Source organism: Pipistrellus hanaki (genome assembly GCF_964339955.1).
Source record: "Pipistrellus hanaki genome assembly, chromosome: 1".
NCBI lineage: Eukaryota > Metazoa > Chordata > Mammalia > Chiroptera > Vespertilionidae > Pipistrellus > Pipistrellus hanaki.
Window position 1 is genome coordinate 155,071,921 of NC_140503.1, and position 25,475 is coordinate 155,097,395.

At 33.8% G+C, this 25,475-nt stretch overlaps 1 protein-coding gene across 1 annotated transcript in view; it reads right to left on the reverse strand.

Annotated features, from left to right (window-relative positions):
- The window catches only part of CCSER1 (coiled-coil serine rich protein 1), a gene marked incomplete at its 3' end in the record, with an annotated part of 1,087,168 nt that overhangs the window by 338,706 nt on the left and 722,987 nt on the right, over positions 1-25,475 (reverse strand). The window contains exon 10 of the mRNA XM_084881902.1: positions 19,088-19,132. Coding sequence (XP_084738028.1) covers positions 19,088-19,132 — 45 coding nt within the window. The remainder of the gene's footprint in view (positions 1-19,087; positions 19,133-25,475) is intronic.

Below are 25,475 nucleotides of genomic sequence, written 5' to 3' on the forward strand. Positions count from 1 at the left end.
AAATTGACTAACACAAAGAGGAGCTATAAACTTTATAGAGATACCCGAGCCCCCTCCCTCCCTTTCCTCTTTCTGTCACTTGTGTAATGGATGTGCTTTGGGGTCGCAGGGTGGTAAACCATGACCAGGGATCACTCAAGTGCATGCATTCAAATGTAAGCATCTCAGCGTGCTTCCTTACACCTGTTCTCTGACTGGAACTCCTACAAATATGGGAGTGGCACAAGTAGATTTATTGTGCCATTGTGACATTCCTTTGAGTTAGTAAAGCTATTGTAATAACCTGCATGTCTTTTTTTTTTTTTTTTCCATATGGAAAACTCTGAACATACTTTTTCCCACCCCTGTGCATATTTCATCAAACTCTGGATCTTATTTGGGACTCTAAAGGCAGAGTTGTATCTAAAAATATAAGGTGCCCTGGCTGGTTTGCCTCAGTGGATAGAATGTCAGCCTGCGGACTGAAGAGTCCTGGGTTCGACTGCAGTCAAGGGCGCACGTCTGGGTTGCAGGCTTGATCCCCAGAAAATGGCATGCAGAAAGCAGCTAATGATTCTCTCATTGTTAATGTTTCCATTTCTCTCTCTCTCCCTTTCTCTTTGAAATATATATATTAATGTCTAGAGTAAGCAGTCAGGAACTAGTGAACTTTTAGCTACTTAGAGATATACTTCTAAGTACCTGAAATCCAAGAATAGATGAAGTCACATTATCAAAGTGATTCCTATCTCTAGGTTCTCATATTAAATACACCCCACGGTAAGAATATAATGATGTTCCTGACTTTGAATCAAGGATACATTTTAGGTTTATAAGTTCTTTGAAGGTAGGGACTATATTTTATTCATGTGTGCAGTCCAAATTGTTAAATGTATCACCATAAACAGTAGACATAAATTCTCAAATGTCAACTGAAATAAATACTAGTTCTTTAGTATAAATCAAACTAATACTGCTCAAAACCCATATTCTTATGTTTAACTGAAAAGATTTTACTGAATGACACAGTCTGTTTTATATTCTGGAAAAGTGTAATAGAGAAACAAAGACACTAACTTTTAACTCCAAAGGTCTTAAAGAGTGTCTATCCCAATAATAGCAAATGTTGTCAATAAATATTTAATTTGTTTTTAAAGAGGTAGCATTTAGCACTTATAATTTAGATTCCAGAGGTTCATCATAAGAAAAGAAATAGAATGTAGCTGTCACTGCAGGAAAACTATAGATTTAATGGCAAGCACATGTAGATTTAAATCTCACCACTAAATCATACTAGCTGTATGAGCTAGTCATCAGCCTAAGCATGTGTCTTCAAGGTAGACTTGTGGTAACAATACCTATTTTGTAGAATTATTAAACAGGTACTGGCACATAGTAGGTACTTAGTCAAGATTAGTTTTTGACTCTTAAACTGCTGTTGGAAATGTGGTAGTGACATCTAGTGGTGAATCCTTCAAACCTCAAGAAGGCCACCTTTTAACACAGAACCTCCCAAAACATCCTGCATTCATTCTATCAGCACATGTTTTTTAAGTAGCTCCTGTGTTCTAGACACTGGAATCAAGTTCTGAAGGTTGCAAAGATGTAAAATGCAAAATCTATGCTAGGGAGTCTCTGGATATAGCAGACCTGACTCATATTGGCCAATTACTATAAAATATAATTATTTCTATAATAGTAGTAAGAAAAATTCCAAATGTCTGACAAAAAAAGGGCATTCACTCCATTAAAGAAAACACCTTTTGTATTGGGTCTTTAAAAATAAATAAAGTTCCCTCATTATAGTTTCACTAGAGAGAAAAAATGAGGAAATTTGGATATTTCTAAAATGGTAATTTAAGACCTATTTGCTGAAGTCTTGGTTGATGTGCTAAGAAGGGTTAGCCCCTATCTTTGTGTGACAGGAAGACAGCAGCATGCTTCATACAGGAATTTTCATAATTATATTCAATCAACTGTGTGGATGATAGAACGGAGAAGCTGGAGAACCAGTTCAGAGGTCATTACAATGTTTCTCTTGAGAGGTAATGAACATCCAAATGTACTCATTGGAAATAGGATAGACAGGAGAAATGTAACGGAGAGATAAAACTGAAGTAGAGTGGAGACTGTGGAATGACCTTGAGGGTGTGGAACATAAGGGGGAAAGAAGAAATGTTGATTCTATGTTTTCTGGAATGAATGACTCATAAGAAGTCATATCATTAATTGAAATTAAAAAGAAAACAGAGCCGAAACCGGTTTGGCTCAATGGATAGAGCATTGGCTTGGAGACTGAAGGACCCGGGTTCGATTCCGGTCAAGGGCATGTACTTTGGTTGCGGGCATATCCCCAGTAGGGGGTGTGCAAGAGGCAGCTGATCAATGACTCTCTCTCATAGATGTTTCTAACTATCTCTCTCCCTTCCTCTCTGTACAAAATCAATAAAATATATTTAAAAAAAAAGAAAAGAAAACAGAGCCGAAACCGGTTTGGCTCAATGGATAGAGCATTGGCTTGGAGACTGAAGGACCCGGGTTCGATTCCGGTCAAGGGCATGTACTTTGGTTGCGGGCATATCCCCAGTAGGGGGTGTGCAAGAGGCAGCTGATCAATGACTCTCTCTCATAGATGTTTCTAACTATCTCTCTCCCTTCCTCTCTGTACAAAATCAATAAAATATATTAAAAAAAAAAGAAAAGAAAACAGAGCAGAAGGAACTGGTTTATGGGGGAGGGAAAAACAACGATAATGATAATAAATTAATTGTCTTTGGACATATGTTTAAAAGTTAAGGAATATTTAAGGAGCAGTGTGTGATAAATGAATAGACACAATGGCCTAGGAGAGACCTGGACTAGAGAGAGAGACTCAGGCACCATCAGCATGTAGTCAGTTACAGCCACCAGAGGATGAGAGCACCCAGGAAAAAGAGGAAAGGCTAAAGTCCAGGATCAGGATCTTAGGAAACACTGAATAAGTAGACCCCAATTAAGAACTAGACTCACCCTCAATTTGCTCAGAACTGTTCGTTAATAGATTATAGGCACATGCTTAACCACAAAATGGCTTTGAAAAATAGGTGGATGATAGGAATACCTCAGATATAACCAGAACATAACTTTTAAAACTACATTTAGGATGAAAAAACAAAGCCATAAAATTATCTCCATGCAGTTTCATGAAATAAGTTATACTTCAATTTCCCTCTTATAACTAAAAATGGTGCTTTATGCTTAGAGTGTAGTCCTTCCCGAGTTGGAAGGGCAATTTTATGTGACTGCCTATAAAACACCCAGCTTTTCTACTTATCCCATTAAATTTGGCCATCTAGTTTTCCTCCCTTTTTTTTATTTTATTTTAGGGTCTTCTTTTTTTCTCACTTTCTCTTTTCTTTTCTCCTGATGCATGAATTTCTTGCTTCAGTGATTTTCTGGGAAAAGGGCCCAGTTGGTTTAATGTTTTTATATTACAGACTACCTCACGATGTTAGGACATTAACTCACACTGGCAGCGCTGGCAGGTTGAAAAAGAAAAGTTATTCCTGCTATTTTGTCAGTTAAAAATCTATAAATTACGGCCTCCTAAAATACATATAATCTTCGTTTTATTATTAAAATTAAAATCCTCCCCTTATTTTTCAGCTTGTATCTTATTAGTGGGGGTTAGAAAAAAATACCTGTTTTGTCCATAATTTTATTGCTTCATGACCACTTCCTACATGCTAATTCTAATGAACTTTGTGTCATTTTAATCTATGCCTAATCATCACAGATTAATTTGAACACCATTTAACTATGTCATTTCAAAATCTATATGCTGCATTTACATGCACAGGTTAACTATGGGCGATCAGTTAATCTACTCTGTACCTGAATCAGCATTATTTGTTCAAAAGAAAATTGCAGTTCAGGAGGGTCATTTTAGATGCCAATGAGTCCTGAAGACCTTGCATAATTTAAACTTGATGAAAGATAATGGGCAATTTAACCAGTGAATAAGCTCCATCATAAAAGTCCATAAACACACTTTAAAATTCACTTGGATCACCAGCTTTGAAATTATAAAACTTGTCAAATTAAAAAAAAATCAACTACATTATATTTTCTCCACAACCAAAGCTTTATTTCTATTTCTATTTCAAATTTTTATCCCTCAAATTCAACTAAAATGTGATTAACCATTATGAGCATCTATCTCTTTAAGTAAGATATACTGGAAATAACTAAAATTAATATACTTATTCACTTTACTTCAATATCTAATTATAAACAAAACCAAAATATATTCATCAAATACAAAAAAAAAAAAAAAGACAAAAGGAATGAATTGTCTATATAGGAAAAATCTAGCCTGGCCGGTGTGGCTCAGGGGTTAAGCATCAACCCATGCACCAAGCGATCACTGGTTCAATTCCAGGTCAGGGCCTACACCTGGGTTGCAGGCTTCATCCCCAGCAGGAAACATGCATGAGGCAGCCAATCCAGGTTGATGTTTCTCTCCCTTGATGTTTCTATCTTACTCTCCCTATCCTTTCCTCTCTCTCTAAAAACAATAAAAATATATATTTTTAAAAGAAAAGAACTAGCACATATGTTCTAAGCCTAATTCTACTGATCCAAAAAAGGCACAAGATTTTACTCAACAGACATTTATTGTTTACTTGGTGCTTACTATACAGGAATTGTACAAGGTTTTATGGGTGATTACTGAATAAGACTGTGCTCTCTAGGAACTCAGTCTATATGACAGATGAGTGGAAAAGCACACAAAAGGACTCACAGTACAATGTGATAAACAAATAACATAGTAGAACTATGCATCAAGCACTATTTTTGCAAGGAGGATTCCTGGGATTTTCTTCCTTGAATTGGCAGCATTTAGTCTGAGATAAGGTGCTGAGCAAGTGGATTTGTACTCAGAGAGGAGATAATCCACTGTCTTTTATTAATGTAAGGTCATAATAACTATAATAAACTAGAGGCCCGGTGCACAAGATTCATTCATGGGCAGGGTCCCTCAGCCTGGCCAGCAATCAGGGCTGATGTGGGCCTTTTGGCTGCCTGCTGGGGGTTTCCTTCATTTTGCACTGCCCCCTGATGGTTAGTATACATTATCAGGGTGATTACTTTATAAGAAATTGAACTCAGGGTCTCCTGGTTGAACTCCTGAGGGGACATCTTGTATATTAGGCTTTTATATATGTGGAAAATGACAGCATTAAAAACATCCATATTGGCCCAACCAGTATTTCTCAGTTGTATCGACCTATGAACCAGGAGGTCACAGTTTGATTCCTGGTCAGGGTATATGCCCAGGTTAAGGGCTTAACCTCTAGCTGGGGCATGCAGGAGGCAGCCAATCAATGATTTTGATGTTTCTTTCTCTCTCCCTTTCCCTTCCTCTCTGAAATCAATAAAAATATGTTAAAAATCAAACAAAATAAAAACATCAATATTGGGCAATAAACAACAAATGTTAGCAAGTATGTGGAAAAAAGGGAATCCTTATGCACTACTGGTAGGATTGTAAATTGGTATAGCCACTCTGGAAAACAATATGGAGGTTCACAAAAAAGTTGAAAGTGGAACTATACTATATGAACCAAAATTATATTTTTGGGTAATTTTCTGGAAAAAAAAAATCCAAAACACTAATTTGAAAAGGCATATGCACCACTATGTTTATTGTAGCATTACTTAAATAACCAAAATATGAAAGCAATCTAGGTATCCATTGATAGATAATCTATCAGATAAAGAAGAGGTAGTGCATATATATATATATGGTATATTACTTGGCCATTAAAGTAATTAAAATCTTGTTATCTGCAACAACATAAATAAATTTAGAAGGTATTTTACTAAGTGAAATAAGCCAGACAAAGACAAACACCATATGACTTAAATTATATGTGGAATCTAAAATAAAAATAAAAAAATTAACAAATAAAACAGAAACAAACTTATAGAGAGAACATGTTGATGGGAGGGTCATTGGAAAGATGGGTGAAAAAAAGAGGAGAGAATAAAGTATACAAATTTCCATTTATAAAAACATTTCTAAAAATGGAGATATACTAGTAAAGTACAGCATAGGGGATACAGTAAAAAATATACTATATCCAAATAACTATATATGGTGTCAGATAGGTACTAGACTTATCAGGGTGATTACTTTATAAGTTACATGAATGTCTAATTACTATGGTGTACACATGAATATCATATAGCAATTCTAATTGAAAATTAAATAAAAAACATTATCAAGAAACTGAAAGCTTCTTGGGAAAAATACTTATAAATCATATATTCACCATATATATGAAGAACTCTTACAACTCAATAACACTACTACAAACAATGCAGTTAAAAATAGTAAAAGGAGGTGGTAAAAGGGGTTAATTATATGGTAACAGAAGGGAACTACTTTGGATGGCAAGCACACAATGTTACATTATCTAAATTTCTATGTATAATAGTGTACACCTGAAAATTTAAATAATTATTAATCAATGTTGCCTAGTAAATTTAATAAAAATAAAAAAATTAATTAATATATTTTTTAAAATTTCCATATTGGTTATTTTTATTGGCACAGACATTGAGATGATTTTCACACGTAACATCTCATTTTCTCTATATTGCTAAAAAGCCCATGAGGTAAGGTACCCCTATAAATTTAAATTTTAAAATGAAGAATCTGAACTACAGATAGGTTAAAAAACTTGCTTAATATTACACTGCTGAGCAAAGGACAGAATTTTTATTAAGAGCTTCAAAATACATGCCATCTAACAAGCTTACTATCTTACACTACTTCTTAATTTAAAGTCATTTCTCATTTAGGAAAAACGTAATGAATTGTTATGCCACAGAAGTCTTTGTCTGCAACACATATATAAAGTTCTTACAACTAATGTTATGGTCCTATTGAACCCATTGGCTCTCTTAATACCTACATCATTTCCAGTTTTCTCTGACCTCACATCGCATGAATTCTATATGAATGAATACTGAAGTTACTATGTTTCTCCAGCTTCCTTTTAAATTCCTTCCACTTACCAGCTTCTTTAAATATGCTTCTTACATTCATTTTCTTGTTGCCAGCTCTTGAACTATTTTCAACATGGCTATCACCACTTTTATTGCATCAAAAGTCATTCACTAAGATTAGTAATACATTTTTCAAGACAAAACTAGAAGATTATTTATTTTCCCTGATGCTGTTGACCTCTGTCTACTTTTGACATTTTTGTACTTGGTACTACTTATTTCCAATATTCTTTGTGACCTTTACTTCCAGAAGTAAACTAGACTAATGAATTATTAAATGTAACTTGTTAGAGGAGAAATCAACATGTTTATAGGCTACAATTGGAAGCAATAAAAAGACAAACTATTTCTCCATTTTTTGTAAAAGGTGACCAACAGGTTATATATAATATGCACAACATTTTCAAATTGATCTCACATATTTTAACAAATGTGTTTAACTTCTAAAATTCTAGACATCTAGAATATTAAGTAAATCTGTAGTTTAATTAATTTTTATCTAACAACACTCAAGATTTGGTTTCAGTTTTAACTAGGCAGATGAGTTAAAATTGCTAAATATCATTAATGTACTCATTTTTAATCTAGCATTTTTAAAGTACTTACAAATTAGAATACAAATTCAAAGAGGCCTGATATTTTATCTGAACTGTTTTAGAGGATATTCCTCTGGGCCCTGTTTGTGATTGTCTACCCCTGATGCTATGTAGAAATGGGAAAACAAGAAGTGTATTTTGAATTTTCCTATGCAGAATATTGTCTGATTCTATTTCTATTAGTTTACAAAAAAAGAAATAAATGCCATCCTAATGTAAGGATTCACATATTGACACTGATTTGGTTTAAGAATTACAGCGGATCAGATAGACATCTGATCAGTGATACCTGCATAGAGAACTATTTTAATTTTCTGTATTGATGACATTGTTTCCCTTTTATCGTATGTTGTTTTCAATCAGAGAAAGATAAGGCCTCCCCCCACCCCACAGATGTAATAGATTAGAGGAGAGGGATGGTTGAGAAGTTAATTATGCAATAGTGACTAGGACCTAATTAAGAGCACTAAGTCCTAGAAACAGAGAACAGAGTGACAGCTTGTCAGAGTGGAGGGAGTTGGGAGGCTGGTGAGAAAGATGAAGGGATTAAGCAAAAAACAACTAATAGATCAACAACAGTATTATGATTCCCAGAGAGAAAAAAGTACTGGGGAGCGAGAGAAGAGGCTAAAGAGAGGATAAATGGTGAGGAAAGTAGACTTGGCTTGGATGGTAAACACATTGTACCAGTCAAAAGGTTGTTGTGAGAATTAAATAGGTAAATATGAATACAGTGCTTACAATAATAAGCAGTCACCAAGTGTTAATTCAAAATTTTTATGGTAAAGAGACAGGACCTTTTTTTTTTTTTTTTTTTTTTTTTTTTCCTTTAAAGCCACTCAACTGCTCACTATGATGTGCACTGACCACCAGGGGGCAGACGCTCCAACCAGTAGGTTAGCTTGCTGCTGAGGTCCTGCTGATTGGGACTGAGTGAGACAGGCCAGGCATGTCCTGGGTCCTCCCAAGGTCCCTCTTCAGCTGGCCAACCTCCCATGTCCCTCCCTGGCCCCTATTGTGCACCGGTGGGATCCCTCAGCCTGGGCTGCTCCCTCTTACAAAGCCAGGGCCCCTTAGGGGATGTCAGTGAGTTGCTTTTGGCCTGATCCTGCAAACCAGGCTGAGGGACCCCACTGGACTTCTAGTACATATCTTTTGAATATACCCAGAAAATGGAACAGTAGACTGTACAAACACAGTGATTTTTCCACAGCAGATCTTATAAATATTCATGCTAAGTAGGGAAAAGAATGACTATAATTAGGTTTATATTAGTTCAACTCAGGTATGGGCTACCAAATGAGCCTGTACCTCCCTTTAAGGAGAAAAAGAAATCTGTTTTCAGAGCGTTTGAGATATTAAAATTGAAGATAAGGAAACATTTACGTGTTATTTTAGTATTTTATTTACTATTGATTATTGGAATGTAAATGTAAACAAATTTCAAGGTTATTCAAGAAAACAAGATGCAACTGAGTAAATATTTAAGAGCAAAGAGAAAGCTTCTTTTTGAGGAAAATGGATGGCATATACTAGTATAGCAAACAAATGCATATAGAGTGTAACAGGGATTTTACATAAAGCTATTATTTTGAGTATAACTTTTATTTGTTTGAATCTGAAATTCTTTTACCTTTACATTTATAATCAAATTACAATTATTTTCATAATTTTTTTTATTGATTTCAGAGAGGAAGGGAGAGTGAAAGAGAGATAGAAACATCAATGATGAGAGAAAATCATTGATCAACTGTTTCCTGTACACCCCACTACTGGGTTTTGAGCCTGCAACCCAGGCATGTGCCCTTGACAGTAATTGAACCCAGGACCCTTCAGTCCACAGGCTGACTATCCACTGAACCAAACTGGTTAGGGTGTGTTTACCTAATATTTTGACAGCACAATGATTGTTAGGAGCTAAAGCATAATAATGCCTTTTTTGTTGTTGTTGCTAATAGGAACTTTGTTTGAAGGTTTTAAATTGCATTCTAGGTAGCAATATGGTGATCACTGATAAGGGACTGAGTAGGTCCTTTTTTAAAAAAAATATATTTTATTGATTTTTTTACAGAGAGGAAAGGAGAGAGATAGTGAGCTAGAAACATCGATGAGAGAGAAACATCGACCAGCTGCCTCCAGCACACCCCCCATCGGGGATGTGCCCGCAACCAATATACACGCCCTCAACCGGAATCGAACCTGGGGACTTTCAGTTCGCAGGCCAAACTGGTTTTGGCTGAGTAGGTCCTTGATGTAACCGAATGACAGCAATGAAATTAGTCTGGGTTGCTCCTATCCCATTGGGTTTTGACTAATCATTGATGTCAAGAGAACTGTCTCAAAGCAAGTTTGAGGACAGTATGCAAAGAAGAAGAAGAAAAAAAAAAAAAAAGACAAACTGTCAAATAATTGTCCTCAATAGAGGGATGACCAAAGGAGGAAAAGAGATTTGAGGATCTATTTCCAACAAAGAGAAGGAGGCCAGTAAGTTCACAATAAAAGAGAAGCATTGTATTGCTGCTGCTACTACCGACAGTTCTACAGGGTTTTAACGTTAGAATATTTGAGCATTTACATGGTGATTTTTATATCACAGGAAAATATAAATCCAAACAAAAAGGAAAGTATCTTACTGAATTATGGGTAAGTATCAACATAATAAAATGTTTATTTTCATTTGTACTTTTCATTTTTTACGTGGAAATTGTCTTCTATATGAAATTAACAAAGGAGTCATTAGTGGTCTTCTCACTGATATACGAATAAATACTTCTCTGATGAAAGAAGGCTTAATCAATTCAACCAACTGAAGCAGTATTTTTTTAATATTAATTGTCATAGGTAAAGGGCAAGAATTATTTGCATAATCAGTTGCATACAGAAATAAAACAACAATGCAAAAAAAAAAAAAATGAAAAAATAAAACCAAAACCTGAAAGCTTTCATATAAAGATAAAAGACCATGGAATAAAAATCATATTTTTTTTCCTTTTTCAAAAGAAAACACCTTTGAAGGTTAACTGATTCTAAAAAACAATATATGTTCCTTATGAAAACCAATGTCTAAATTTATGTCAATTAGAAAGTCAAAATCCTTCTACTTTAATCCTTTTTAGTCCTTATTTCTTTGTAAAATCCACTTTAAAATTAAACATCTTATTTTATATTTAAAAATTTAGAAAAAAATCATAAACCAGGAAAATATGTTGTGTTTCATAACTCAGAATTCAGAATCTTCATTCATTTTATTAGCTGTTTATATCAATGCAAAACTATGGTATTGATATTATAAACTCTGCCTAATCTCTACCCGTTACCTACCTTACAAGACTTGTCTTTAAGTCATCCTGCCTGGACCTTAGCATCCTTCAAATATTTCCCTTAATTTCCCAATTTAAAGAGCTACTAAAAACTTGTCAATGTAGTGTTTGTTTGTTGTTTTTCATTTGTTTGTCTGTTTGTATTCCAGTAGATCTAACAAACTTAGTTTTGCTTGATCAATAGGTTTTCTTTTCTTTTTTTTTCTTTTTTTGTGGTCTTTTGTGAGGTCAATAGTAAAAAATTATGGACATATATTAGATTCCATCAAAACCCCTATGCAAAGTGACTTAGGCTATTGTTCTTGAAATAAGTCCTTCTAAGGTATGGAAGTCATCTTTAAAAACCTTTATAAGGATTCTCCATAATCTTGTTTTTGTTGATTCTGCTTAGTTTCATTTTGATTGGAGTTCCCCCCCCCCCCAACCTGGGTTTAAACTAGGTTCTTTTTTATTTATTTATTTATTTATTTATTTTTTTAAACATATTTTATTGATTTTCTTACAGAGAGGAAGGGAGAGAGAGAGAGAGCTAGAAACATCGATGAGAGAGAAACATTGACCAGCTGCCTCTTGCACACCCCCCACCGGGGATGTGCCCGCAACCAATGTACATGCCCTTGGCTGGAATCGAACCTGGGACCCTTCAGTCCGCAGACCGATGCTCTACCGCTGAGCCAAACCAGCTTTGGCTAGGTTCTTTTTTAATTAAAAAAATTAACGATGTAATTGCAGATGATCCCCTTCTATCCCCATCCTCCCACCCTTGCCCACTTCTACCTACCTTTATTTCTCCCTCCCTTAGCCTTCACCAGGCTGTTGTCAAGGCTCTTAAGACAGGAGGTCACCCAAACAAAATTTTATCGTGATCTTCTTAATCTATTTTATCCTCTAGGTCCACGTTACTCTATATTCTTTGTATTTTTTATTTTTATTAAATATATTGGCATGACATTGGTTAATAAGATCATATAGGCTTTAGCATACATTTTTATTATACATGATCTGTATATTGCATTTTGTGCCCACCAAAGTCTACTCATCTTCTGTCACCAAATATTTGGTTACCTGTACCCTTAACTATCCCCACACTCCTCCTTTCTCACTGGTAAGCACCATACTGTTGTTTGGGTCTATGAGTTTCAGTTTTATGTCACCCATGTGACTAAAATCATATGGTGATTATTTTTCTGAATGACATATTGTGTTTAGAATAATATTCTCAAGGTCCATCCATGCTTTTGCAAATGGCAGGATTTCATTTTTTTCTAATGGCTGAGTAGTATTCCATAGTAATATGTACCCTATCTTCTTTATTCAATTTATATTTTAACTCCTGTGTCTATGTCTCTAACAGGCATAATTCCACTCAGTACAATCTAAAACTGCCGAGTTTGTTTTGTAGAACTTTGTCATGAACATGACTGTTGAATTGTTGGTTGATGGATTCACTAGGCTTAAAATTATTTTTTAAACTTATTGTAAACATTCTTTTGTGTGGCTCTGTGTATGTGTGTGTGTGTGTGGGAGGGGTGTAATGTATTTCCTTTATCTAACATTTCTTTTATCCTCCACAGTGATGATGTCATACATTCTGTAAGCTAGATCCCTGTTACTTCTTTTCTTTCATCTCTCTTTTTTTCTGCTTCTCTTTGGAAATATTGTTCTGTCCCTATGAACATAGTCTATAAATACCGAATTTTTATAATCAATCATTTCCAGAAGAAAAAGAACAAAATTAACTGGTGTGCAGTTCTATTCGAATTTCCCCCTCATTTGAGATACTACTAAGAATGTATTCTTTCTTACTGAAGCAGCTCTAATACACTTAGTTCTGCTTAATCAATTGGTTTCTTTTGGATAGTTGCTTGAAATGCTAATGATATAAAAGCATAGAAGAGATATTCAAAATCTAATTTGAAGATCTCCCAGAACACGTAAAAAAATTTGAAAAATAGCTTTAATACCTACAAGCTTTAGGCACAGCTCTTTATAAACAAAACTTTAAGTAAAAGAAATAATTTTTTAAATGTCATCTGTAACATGAAATTTGAAATTAAGGAATTTCAAGATTCAATGATGGATTTTAAATACATTTTATTGTCCTATCTGAAATTTGTCACCTCAGAACCAATTTAGAATCAGGCTAGGTCTCAGATACCTAGTCTGTGTAGATAGTAAGATCTCCCAACAACATGAGACTCAAACTGTCTCTAAGAGAAGAAAAGACAAAAAGAAGAGCAGATGATATGAAAAACAGAACAGTAATTGCTGCCATTTACTGGGTATTTATTATGTGGCAGGCACTGTTCAAGGAGTTTTATTAATTTTATCCTCTCAACAATCTTATGAAACAGGAATGATTATTATGATCATGTAATGTGTAATTCTTCCAATTAAATACTGATTCATAAGCACAACAGTCTTTTGCTTTCTTTATTGCCTGTCAATTCTGAAAAATATACTTTATTTTTTACTGAATCCTTAAAAGGTCTCTTGATCACAAAATCAAACTGTAAATCAAATGTGTCTTAGTGGAAAAATGTAGACACTGAACCATTGAATTATTCTAATGCAAATAGAAGAATTTCAAAAAAGAATGTAATGTTAGCCAATACATATTTCCAAAAAAAACTGTGTAAGCACTGGGTTATAAAGTATCTTTATCCTACAAAACCTCACAGCAAACAAAAATGGGATATCTAAAATTCGAACAGAAGTAGAAACATTCAGTCTATTCTGAATATTGAACAATAAGTAAAACATGCAAATGAAAGTAAATTTGCAAAAAATTATTAAAGACAAATGAAAATCATGTTTCTTGGTGAAAATTTTGTATTTGATACACAAAGCTATAAAGAAGTATAGGTATCTTCTATCATATCAAAATTATGTAAAATATTAGATTTTAAGAGAACAATGGCACACCAACATCCTTTGCTAACTCCTATTTCCAAAAAAAAGACACTTCCTTCAATTTTCACTCTATTCTTAGAACTCACAAAGTTTTGTTGTGTGTGTTTTTTTTCCCCCAAAAGTAATTTTTTTCAGTGGTTTGTTGAGCCTAGAAGTAACAAAGAGTTTCTGAGCTTAAGCAATAATCTGGACCTAAAATAATATATTTAATAATTCTAATTAAGTTATAAATAGATAAATTGATGGCAATTTTTTGTTCCACTAGAACTATGCTAATGTAAATATTCCAGGAAGACAAATTATTTTGAAATAAAAAATATAATTTAGCATTCTTTGCATTTTCTCTCTTCTGGAGATCAAATTAAAAAATGACTTTTTAACTTAAAAAGTATAGATAAATAATTTGTCAAAGAATAAACAATTAAATATTCTAACTAGTCATAACAAAGACATAAAATTCATTATTTATCAGAATAAAAGACATAAAATCCACTATTTATTAGAATAAAATAAGTATTCTCTTTAGGATATTATATGCTCAAGTGATACTTTACATAAGTAAAAATCTTGAATTATTATATAAATGATTAATGCATTTAATTATAAGTAGGGTTGGGAAAATAACATTGAAGTAAACATTTGCTTTTCAGTTTACTTTTATCAAATGCCTAATTATGTTTCATTGAGCATTAGAAGTCCGTATTATTTATAATTTCCTATTTATTGTATTTGGCAAAGAAAATGAAGAATTGGGAACACTGCAATGCAACAGAGAGAGTTAGTGAAGCATTCTGGACTACAAAACAGACGGATTGCAGGATATTCTCATGATTTTCTTGAGAATGACATATTCATAAATCGACTGTTTTAATAATTTGAAATGCCCACTTTTTAAACTATTAGAATTTTTCTTTGTACTTGCAATCCCCTAATTAAAAGTGGGATTTTTTATATCATTGGCATATTAAAAAGAAAACAAAACAAAACTTCCCAAACCACAAGGAATTTTTCTTGTAAGTGGATGAAGGTATCTACAGTATTTGTTGATCAACTTTCTAAAAAATGCTTTTAGAAATTATCTAAAATGTTTATTTTTCTTTCAGATGTTTGAGAAGCATATCTATAGTGTTCCATAACAGTATAAAATTATTTATTTAAAATGTTCAAATGTACCAATATTAATCCTGCCTTCAGAATTCCATGTGAAGAATGGCAACATGATTTCTATTTATTTTGCTCATAACTGTGGAAGATCAAGCTTTATAATTATATAAAAGTGATTCTTGATCATTACACACTTAAAATATTTCCACTGCATTTATCATTCTGGCATCTATGTAATTTCCAATGACACAGCCATATCCAAAAGTTCCATTAACCATTGTCTCTCACATTAGCTTACCACAATCATACAATTTCTGAAATTAAATTTTAACATTGATTTATATACCCAACAATAACAATTAGTCTTCCTCATCCATGATGTAAAATCATACATCATTTGTACTTAGACTGATATAAAATATCTAGAATATGGGTAGTTGAGTATCATTGAGGCAGGGTAAAAGTAAAGATAATTTGCCATTCAAAATCAGTGTGTACACACACACACATGCATGCAATATTATTTAAAATAATATTATAATATTTATTTATATCATTGTAATATTATTTAAATGTAATATTATTTAAAATAAAAATAAACTATAAAATATTTTCATAAAACTGATAGTAATTTTGGTTTTAATCAAAATTAATTATAAAAACACAATGTGGAAAAAAAAACTCCTTGAGAACAAAATAATAAAATATCTATATCTCAGACCTAATGGAGACATTCTTATTACCCTGCTCTCCTACAACCTGAAAAGCATCTAAAGATTTATCTTCCTTAGCTCTTCTGCCAACATGAGCCAACTACTAAATGTTCCTCAAAAGGAACAGATTCATCTGGATGATGGAAAATAGCAAATAAAGTGGTAGAGGCCCAAATGACAAGTTTACTAGGAACTAAAATGCCACATATACTTGCCACATTTTAGTTGGGTAAAATGGGTACACATTTCAATGTACCCATATACACACAGATGAATCTTATTAAATTACCAAAAAATGTGCTTTGGAAAATGTAATATTATTTTAAATAAAAATAAACTATAAAATATTTTCATAAAACTGATAGTAATTTTGGTTTTAATCAAAATTAATTATAAAAACACTATGTGGAAAAACCGAAATTCCTTGAGAACAAAATAATAATTTATCTATGTTTCAGACTCAATGGGTTTTCACAGAGTATTTTCTATGTGCTACAAGATCCCACTATAGGGAGAAAGTTTGCTTATAACCAGATAGTAATATCAGTTAATCATATTTTGCACAGCATTCCACTAATTTCCCATTTTAAACAACCTTATTATTAACCACTATGATAGACCCCATCAATTTATACATATAAAATTTATACAAAAATGTGAATGTAGCTTTTTAAAAATACAATATCTGTTTTTAAATATTTCACAATAATAAAAGCAATGTAGGTGTTACCCTTCAGAAAAGTAACATATTTTAATCACATCTTAATTTATACTTTTATACAGCACTTGGTGTTCACATCTGGCCTTCCTACCCAGCAATTAGCTTTTGAGTAGTATTTAAGACCTAGGTAAATGGCATATAATGGTCTGCTTCAATTTTCCATGCATGTTCAAACTGTTGTCATTATCTCAAATAAGTAAATAAAACACTTTAAATACCACTTCTTAAACCTTCTTGTAAATATTTGGCAATAGGCCTTTAGTTTTACATTCATCAACACCTGTTGGGAATATCTGTCAATTGCACTAAGACAAATTAATTCATTTTAAGATGTAATGATTGTCATTAAATCGTCATCAATCAATCACAGTAGCAATAGGATGAGAAATTCTAAGAGAATGTTTTATGTGAGAATTTCTAAACCTGCACATTTCAATTTAACATATTCATAGATATATTATTCATATTTATAATGCACACATGTAATGCAACACAGCAAACAGCAATCATCAAGATACTTGTCACATCTTGTAAGTAAGAGAGATCAGGAGGCTCTTCAGATAGTAATTGGGCTATTTGTTTCCAGATCACATACCTCTAAGATTTGGCAGAACAGTTTTCACAACATATTTCACCCTATTGTCTGATACATCCCTAAATGTCCTATCATAGACCAGATTAGGCTTAATAATCATGAGAAAAAACTAAGGTGAGTGTCAGGTAGAAAAGAAATATGTTGAGGTAACCCAATGTTGTCCAGAGAGGAGGCAAAGTATCTTTTATGAATTCCAATAGTTGACATTTACTGTTTATCCCTGAATTTAGGGTATCAAGTAGAAAAGAAATTTCTGGGCTATCAGTGATTTGATGATCTTACCTTCTTCACAATTACTCCTCTAACCTCAGAGAGAATGCCCAAATCAAGGTTCTCCTTTCAATGTAGATGAAAACATTAAGTTGTAGGTTTATTAAAAATGTGACCTTCATACAAACCATAAAATAGTTTCCAGAAAAAAATATTAAAAAAAAAATTAAAATACATTATCAGCATGTCCCTTACCCATAACACAATCAAAATAAAATAAAAGGAAATGAAAAAATAAGCAATAAAATGTAACACTCTTTTCAAATAAAACCAGTGAGTCATTAGGTTTTTAAAAATAACATTGAAAAAAGTCATCATAAAACAAATAAATAATATTTCCGTTATTACATAGATACATGGATGTATGTTTTCCTTCTTGGGACACACAGTTGCTGCTGGACTAGGATGCAGCAGCCAGAAGCTGGCTATCTCTAAATGTGTGTCCTGAAAGGCATTGAATCAGCAGAGATAAATGGTGGCAGGACTGCTGGGCTGTGAACTTTCACTAAGGAGGTGATGAATTAAGTTCTTTCTCTAAGTGGATCCATTTCGGTCATGTCTGAGCACAAGCAGTCACCCTCACAAAACTGTAAGTGGCTCTGAGGTCTTCCTTACAGAGTACATCCCCCCGCCCCCATCCTGCTGCACTGATGACCGCATTCTTAGTACTTTGCTCTCCTACAACCTGAAAAGCATCTGAAGATTTATCTTCCTTAGCTCTTCTGCCAATGTGAGCCATCTACTATATGTTCCTCAAAAGGAACAGATTCATCTGGATGGAGAATAGCAAACAAAGGGGAGGAGGCCCAAAACGACAAGTTTACTAGGAACTAAAATGCCAAATATTAAAATGCACACAACTGCAAGTTATAACAGCAAGGAAAGAAGAGGAAAACACTACATATTTCATACAGAAGAAAACTGCTTTTTTACAAAGAGAGAGTCATGGACAGAGAGGGAGGTAACACATATTTTCTCATTTTGAAAGATAAAGCATCTTCACATTTGCTTTCCCACAAAAAGCAATAACAACCAGTTATATAAATATCCACCAAAAAATAAAATTACCTTTTGCACCATAAGAAAATATTGATTTCCTGAATTAAATATTCCACCACCACCCCACTTTGAACAACCGAAATCTCAGAGTAAAGTAAATGCATGCACTTAGCAAGGAAAGAATTTTATCATGATTGTCTTCATATTAGAATTAGAAAATAATAATATACATTTATCATGATTACAATATGGTCTTATGTTTGGCATTATTAAAAGTTACCCTTCTGTTCAAAGCATCTGGGATAGACAATAATTAAAGTTTTAAAATCACTAGTCTTATCAAAGCAACTTCACACTATCAATAACATACAACATTCTAGTACCATATACCAATGGCCTTGGGTAAGAGAGTAAAGAATCCCATATGTCATAAAATGTTTCCATTGTTATGATTTCGCTAATTTCTCAGAAAATTATTTTAAATATTGCAAGTAATGTTTTCTTCTGACCGCGCCAGCGGGCTTGACTGCTGTGAGAGTCCATTTTAACAGAAAGAGCCTGCCTAACCAGAGAAAACGTGTTTTGTTTTGTTTTTCAGTTGCAGAGAAACAAGCACAAATAACACAGTTACATAAGTATGTGTAAAGTGCGGTTTGGCCAGAATAAATGGAATATATGTACACAAAATTCTCACCACATCCCCATCTCCATCGTCGTCATCGTCAGCATCATTATCCTCATGTCACCTTCACCAACCACATCACCTCAACATTGGAACCATTTTCTCTTCCTCCCTCTCCCTCTCTCTTTGACTTTCTTACCTCTCTCCCTCCTGGTACTGTCTCCAGTCTTTTCAGGTTCAAACCCTGAAAAAAAGCAAAAACAAAATAAAACAGAATATATTATTGTTGTCAAAGAGGCTATATAATAATTAGTACTAGTGCAAAACTTTTGAAGTAAAAGAAATAATTCATTTAACAAAGAAGATCTGAGTATAGATGAGTATCACACATGCCAATATCTGTATCTGCATTAAATATTCAAAGGTGGTACTGATGTATTTCCCGCTAAATCTTAAGACCATTAGTAAAAGCACAATATACTAGTAAGCATTTGTTTTAGTAATGATTGCTTGTGCCTTGCGGAAATGACAATCTAAAAGCTGCTGTTCAAACTGAAGTGGTGCATGTAGGACATGCTATGATAGTAAACTCTGTGCACTGGATCTGGCACATTTGGCACACAAGTAAGGAAGATAAGAGCAGCAGCATCCCTGGTCATCACCTAGGAAACATTCAGGATATTATCACAAAGGACCTTTCTCTGTCTTCTGTTATCATAACCATTTCTATGATAAGAGTCCCCAGTGAACATGATGTTTCATTTAAATGGAAGAAGAGTTCATCTGTTTCTCAGCAAGCCTATTGTAAACAGTGCTTAGGATACAAGAAAAAGTCTCTCTCTTTCTCTCTCTCTCTCTAAAATTGCTATTCAAACAAAACTCTCAGGGAAATACCTATACAGATTTCCAGAGCTGCCTCTCTGTGTATTTCCTGCTATGTATTTCTGTGATTTCACCAACAAATTCTAGCTGCCTTTATCTCTCTAAACTCAGAACCTTGTCTTCTCAACCTCAAATTTAAAGACTCTGATGTTCCATTTGGACTGTTCCTCTGTGCACCATGACCCAAAGACTGTCTCCAGGTAGAAACCCAGGTACTGTAAGGCTCTCTTTCTCTTTTCTCGAGTGTTATGTATTTCTTGTGTGCTTTTTAATGTGTAATAATTGTTTAGATGTTTTGTCCAGTTTTCTAATCATTATAGCAGATGGCAAGTTTTATAGATAGTACTCCTCCTGAACAGAAGCAGAATTCGAAGTAAGTACTTTACATGTACTTTTTTCAAAAGGAGAAAATTAAAGCTTATAAATTTAAATTATGTCAGCTGAGTACCAGAATTAGTAAATACAAAAGCAAAATTTAAACAATATTTTAAAAGCTTGGACACCAAGCTCATTCACTCATCCTTAGCCAGAGTTCTTTAAATTCATAGTAATGGAGATATTTCATGTGTTTTATACTTATGGACACAAATTAATGATAACATGAAACTTATGAATGAGTTATGATGTTTCTTCAAGGAAACAGTAATCAAGAAGAGCTGTGTGTCAGGACTTTGAGAATAAAAAAAAGCATACCCACTTGGATGAAGAGGGGCTGAAAGGTACGCTTGCCAGGGTAGATATGATATATTGTATGAATTATATAAAGAGCTTGGTCATAATTTGGACACTAAATTATTGAAAAACCAATCTTTAAGTTGAAAAGCTAAGTCAGAGAATCTGAGGACAGGAATTTGGGAGCCATATGCACAAATAATAACCAAAGGGGATTCTCCATATGCTAACAGGCCCTCAGGCAAGAATTTATCTCAATAGAGAAGTCAAATGATCTAGGACAGTTGTCCTCAAACTCATTAGTCAACAGAGCCAAAAATCAACAATTCAACAAATGAAATTTCTTTTGAGAGCCAAATTTTTTAAACTTAAACTTCTTCTAATGCCACTTCTTCAACTAAGACTCACCCAGGCCATGGTATTTTGTGGAAGAGCCACACTCAAGAAGCCAAAGAGCCACTGGCTCGCAAGCTGCAGTTTGCTGACCACGGACCTACGCTGTAATGGGATTCACTAAAAAATGTTGAGATGTGACCTGGAAGATGTGAAGCCCTAACCGATGGCAGAAATTACTCTGAGCACTAGAGTAAGACTAAGCTTTCTAGTTGGAAGGTCAGATGGTTTGAGTGGGGAAAGCTCCTGGGGGAAGTATAATCTATGACTTCAAGCATGTACTAGGAAAACAACAGCTCTCATGAATTTTGCTGGCTCTTACAGATAGTAACTTAGTTAACTTGCTTTGAAAAATTAGACCATCACATCAGCCCAATTAACTAAGCAATGCCAGTTAAGACAAGGAGTATTTTTGAAAGAAATATTAATCTCAAAATCCAGTGCTTTCTTTGTGTTAATTTATATATATGCCACATAATTTTCACATTTTTGAAATGAAGAAAAAAAAATTAGTGCTTTAATATTTTGTATAATGTCCACTAAAATAAATATTTCAATAATTCTGAAGAAAATAATTGTATAATTATTCAGTGAGACAATTTGATCCTCAGAAAGACTTGATGTCAATAAGAACAGTAAAATTACTTATCCTATATAATAAAAACCAAATATGCAAATCAACCAAACAGGAGAACGACTGGTCACTATGATGCTTGATGACCACCAGGATGCAGACACTCAGGCAGGAGCTTCCTCCTGCTGATCAGTGTGCTCCTACAGCGGGGGGTGCTACTTAGCCAGAAGCCAGGCTCATGGCTGGCTAGTGCAGCAGTGGTGGCAGGAGCCTCTCCTGCCTCCATGGCAGCACTAAGGATATCAGACTGCCATGGGGTGTAGGCCTAAGCCATCAGTTGGATATCCCCCGAGGGCTCCTAGACTGTAGGAGGGCCCAGGCCAAGCTATGGTCCCCCCCTCCCCCAAGTGTACAAATTGTGTGCACCGCACCGGGCCTCTAGTGGATATATAAATATGTATGTATACTGGTAGACTAATAAAATTAATATAAGGTTTACAAAATTTTACCTGATGTAAAAATCCCACTTTATTGTTCTTGAATATTTAAGAGTATAATATTTATCTAGCAAGTCTTGAGAAAATCATGTTTAAAAATACTCTGGAGGATACGGTTAAGGAAAATGTATTTTCCCTTGCTATATATATTTTCTCACTAGAGAATATAAATGGTTTGTGTGGATTGAAATTAAGCACATAGGACCAAACAAAATTGCTATAAATTGTAGGTGAAAAAAAAAAAATTACACCAAAGCAAATGTTCTACAGCGTGCTAAATTAAAATAGTTTAGTAAGGCATAAGGGGGGAAAGCTATCAACTGGGGAAAAAGAAATTGAATGTTCTGCCATGACTCTCTTGCAGTACAGCATTCAGGCATCTGTGTGAACACCACTGGTAACTAGGCCAGGGTATGAGATCATGTCTGTGCAAGCTATGTATAGATACAAAGTATTCTCTTTTTTAAAAATATATTTTATTGATATTTTACAGAGAGGAAGGGAGAGGAACAGAAAGCCAGAAACATTAATGAGAGAGAGAAGCATTGATCAGCTGCCTCCTACACATTCCTCACTGGGGATGTGCCCGCAACCAAGGTACATGCCCTTGACTGGAATCGAACCTGAGAACCTGTCAGTCCCCAGGCTGACACTCTATCCAGCGAGCCAAACTGGCCAGAGCCAAAATATTCTCTTTTGTCATGACTACAATCTCATCATGCCAAATTGCTATCTATCACACCATAAAGATTTCCCCCACTTCCTTGTAAACCAAAAATCAGAAACACAGTATCCAATGCCCCTAGATTTGGTTGATTTACTTGTCCAATATGGAAAACTACAGAATGAATAGATGGATAGATATTTCATTTCCAGTTCTGTGGAGATTTCATTGTGATAATTTTTCTTAACTGTAGAAGGTAGTCAAGATTTAACCGGATAAAACCAAAATTTCACTGTGAGATGTTTTACATTCAGTCTTAGCTATGGATGCATAAGAAAGAACTAGAAGGAACTTAAATAATTTGTAGTTCAACCTCTTACACTGACAGATGTGGGACTTACAGCAGGAATTTAACTTAAAAATGATAGATTCCGGGCTTGAACTCTGATCACTGGGATTGCAATCCAAGACTATCTTACCTTACCAAATTGTTTTAGTTGTTCTCTTATAAGCCATTGTCTTACAAGCTACATACTTTTGGCATATCCCTTAACCATTTGATGCCCCAGGTTTCTTACCTTTAGAATTGAGATAATTCATTGAGAGAATCTATATAAAACACAGGTCAGTGCCTAGTTCAAAGTTAATCCAAACATGCACCAAATTTTATTAGCAGTTTAAGATGATGCTGCTTTTGTGATATTATTCCAAAGAAAGACTAATTATTACAACAGTTATAAAAATAACTAGTATTTTGGGGGTGTACTCTATGTGCTAAGTACATTCTAAATGTTTTACCTGGATTAATTCAATTCTTACGATAATCTCATTACATATTAAAATCAAATAGTTTTTCCCACACGATACTGAGATGGAAATTATTTCTTAAATGTTCTGCTCTGTTTTTGAACCTACTTCTTTAGGCAAATTAAGACATGCCACCTTATTCTTGCTATTGTAAGATCATTGTGTAGCTCCAGTATAGGGCACAGATGAATGACAAGAGTGTAAAACACTTCAGCTTCTTACTACTACATTTTGTCTTAAACAGGGACATTGTTTGGAGGAGAAATGATGAGAGCAATGCTCAACACTGGACTTTGGTTTCTCTATCAGGAAAATGAGGTAGAGTGGGAGGATATAGAGATAAATATTTAAAATTTAATATATGTGATATGTTTTTATTTTAAAATAGACAGATTGCTCCTCTTACTGTCTTTTTCTATCTCAAATGGCTTCTCAGTGAGACTGATGAAACTACTCAAGAAGTTAAAAAATTCCAACAAGTTTAAACACAGTTTGATACACCCATTTTCAACCTTAACTCAGTTCCTAAATTCTGGTTTTCTTAAAGGAGATATCTTCTTTTACATCTACCATCTTGCTGCATAGATTTTAAATTCAGTGTCAAGTTTCAATTACATTTTTCTGATAAAAAAATGTTTAGCTATATATATATGTATTTCTAACCTCAGCTGTATTAGGCTTTTTTTGAGTTAGTATGAGATTTTTGACCAGACATAGGTTTAAAATATAGACTTAGAAATTCAGAAACTCAAAAGCTGCTAAACCTACTTTAAAAATGTAAGAATTCACTATTACATATATTTTCTAGTTTTCCTTTAAAGTTAAACATATTTTAAATATTTTGAGGGTACTTTATCTTTTTTTGTAGTCATTATATTGGAAAATATTATATTTTCTTATACTATGTTGAAATAATGTCACAGAGAGCTTTGTAGTGAACCTGTTGAAAAATTTTAGAGTTCATCAGTATCTAGGCTAAAATATATCAAAGACAAAATAAACAAACAAAAAACAGCCAAATGACAAAATTTATCAAACTATGTTTTCAAAGTTAGTTATTCTAGTTATCTTGGAACCTCTATACCATGATATCTATAATCTATCAACTGGGAGTTTTGAAATGCTCTTCATCTCCCTTTTCAAAAACCAAAATATGTTATTGTTTTTAAATACTTCCACCATTTTTCATGGTGAAATTTCTAAAAGTTCTTGTATTTTAAAAATGAAAAATCTTACCATATTTTCTAAGTAATATCATAACTACACCATGGAATATTTTATCTCTGAACATTGCTTCTTATTTGTTTTTTTTAAATTAAATCTTTAGTGTTGAAAGTGTTGCATATGTCTCCTTTTTTCTCCATTGACCTCTTCTAGCCCACCACTGTCCCCTGCCCCGATCCTTTACCACCCTATTGTCCATGTCCATGGGTTATGCATATAGCATACAAGTTCTTTGGTTGATTTCCTCCCGCCCATCCACACCCCTCCATCTAAATGTACACAAATGCATGATATAACAATAGTGCATAGTCGTTGATTTGTTACTAGATGATAGGCACTATGCTAAGCCCTTTACATGGCTTATTTTTTTTTATCCCTCACAATTACACAATGTTGCAGGTGTTGTATTGATTCCTATTTTTGTCACAGTAATTGAGGCAAAGAGAGGTTAATTAACTTGCTCATGGAGACACAGCTAGGAGGTAGAGTTGAGTATTGAATCCAGATATCTGATTATAGAGCTTCTTTTGCAGCCTCTACACATACTACCTCCAATAGTAACTATCATTTTGTTTCATTTGTATTGAGATGACTATCTAATATGAAATGGATTAATATGTGTCTAATAAATTAATGATTGAATAACCTATTAGATGAGAAAGCCTAATTCCAGAATTCTATTAAAGTTCACCTAAACCATATCATTTTTACTGAAGAAATAAATGTGAATTAAATTATTGCTTTTGAATTCAAGATTTGGAAATAAATGTGGGGAAAATAAATAGGATTGAATTCCAGAGTTCCTGATTTCTTGGGAAAAATATGTAATTCAATTGAAATATTTCCTGTGGCATACAAAGATTAAAAGAAAATT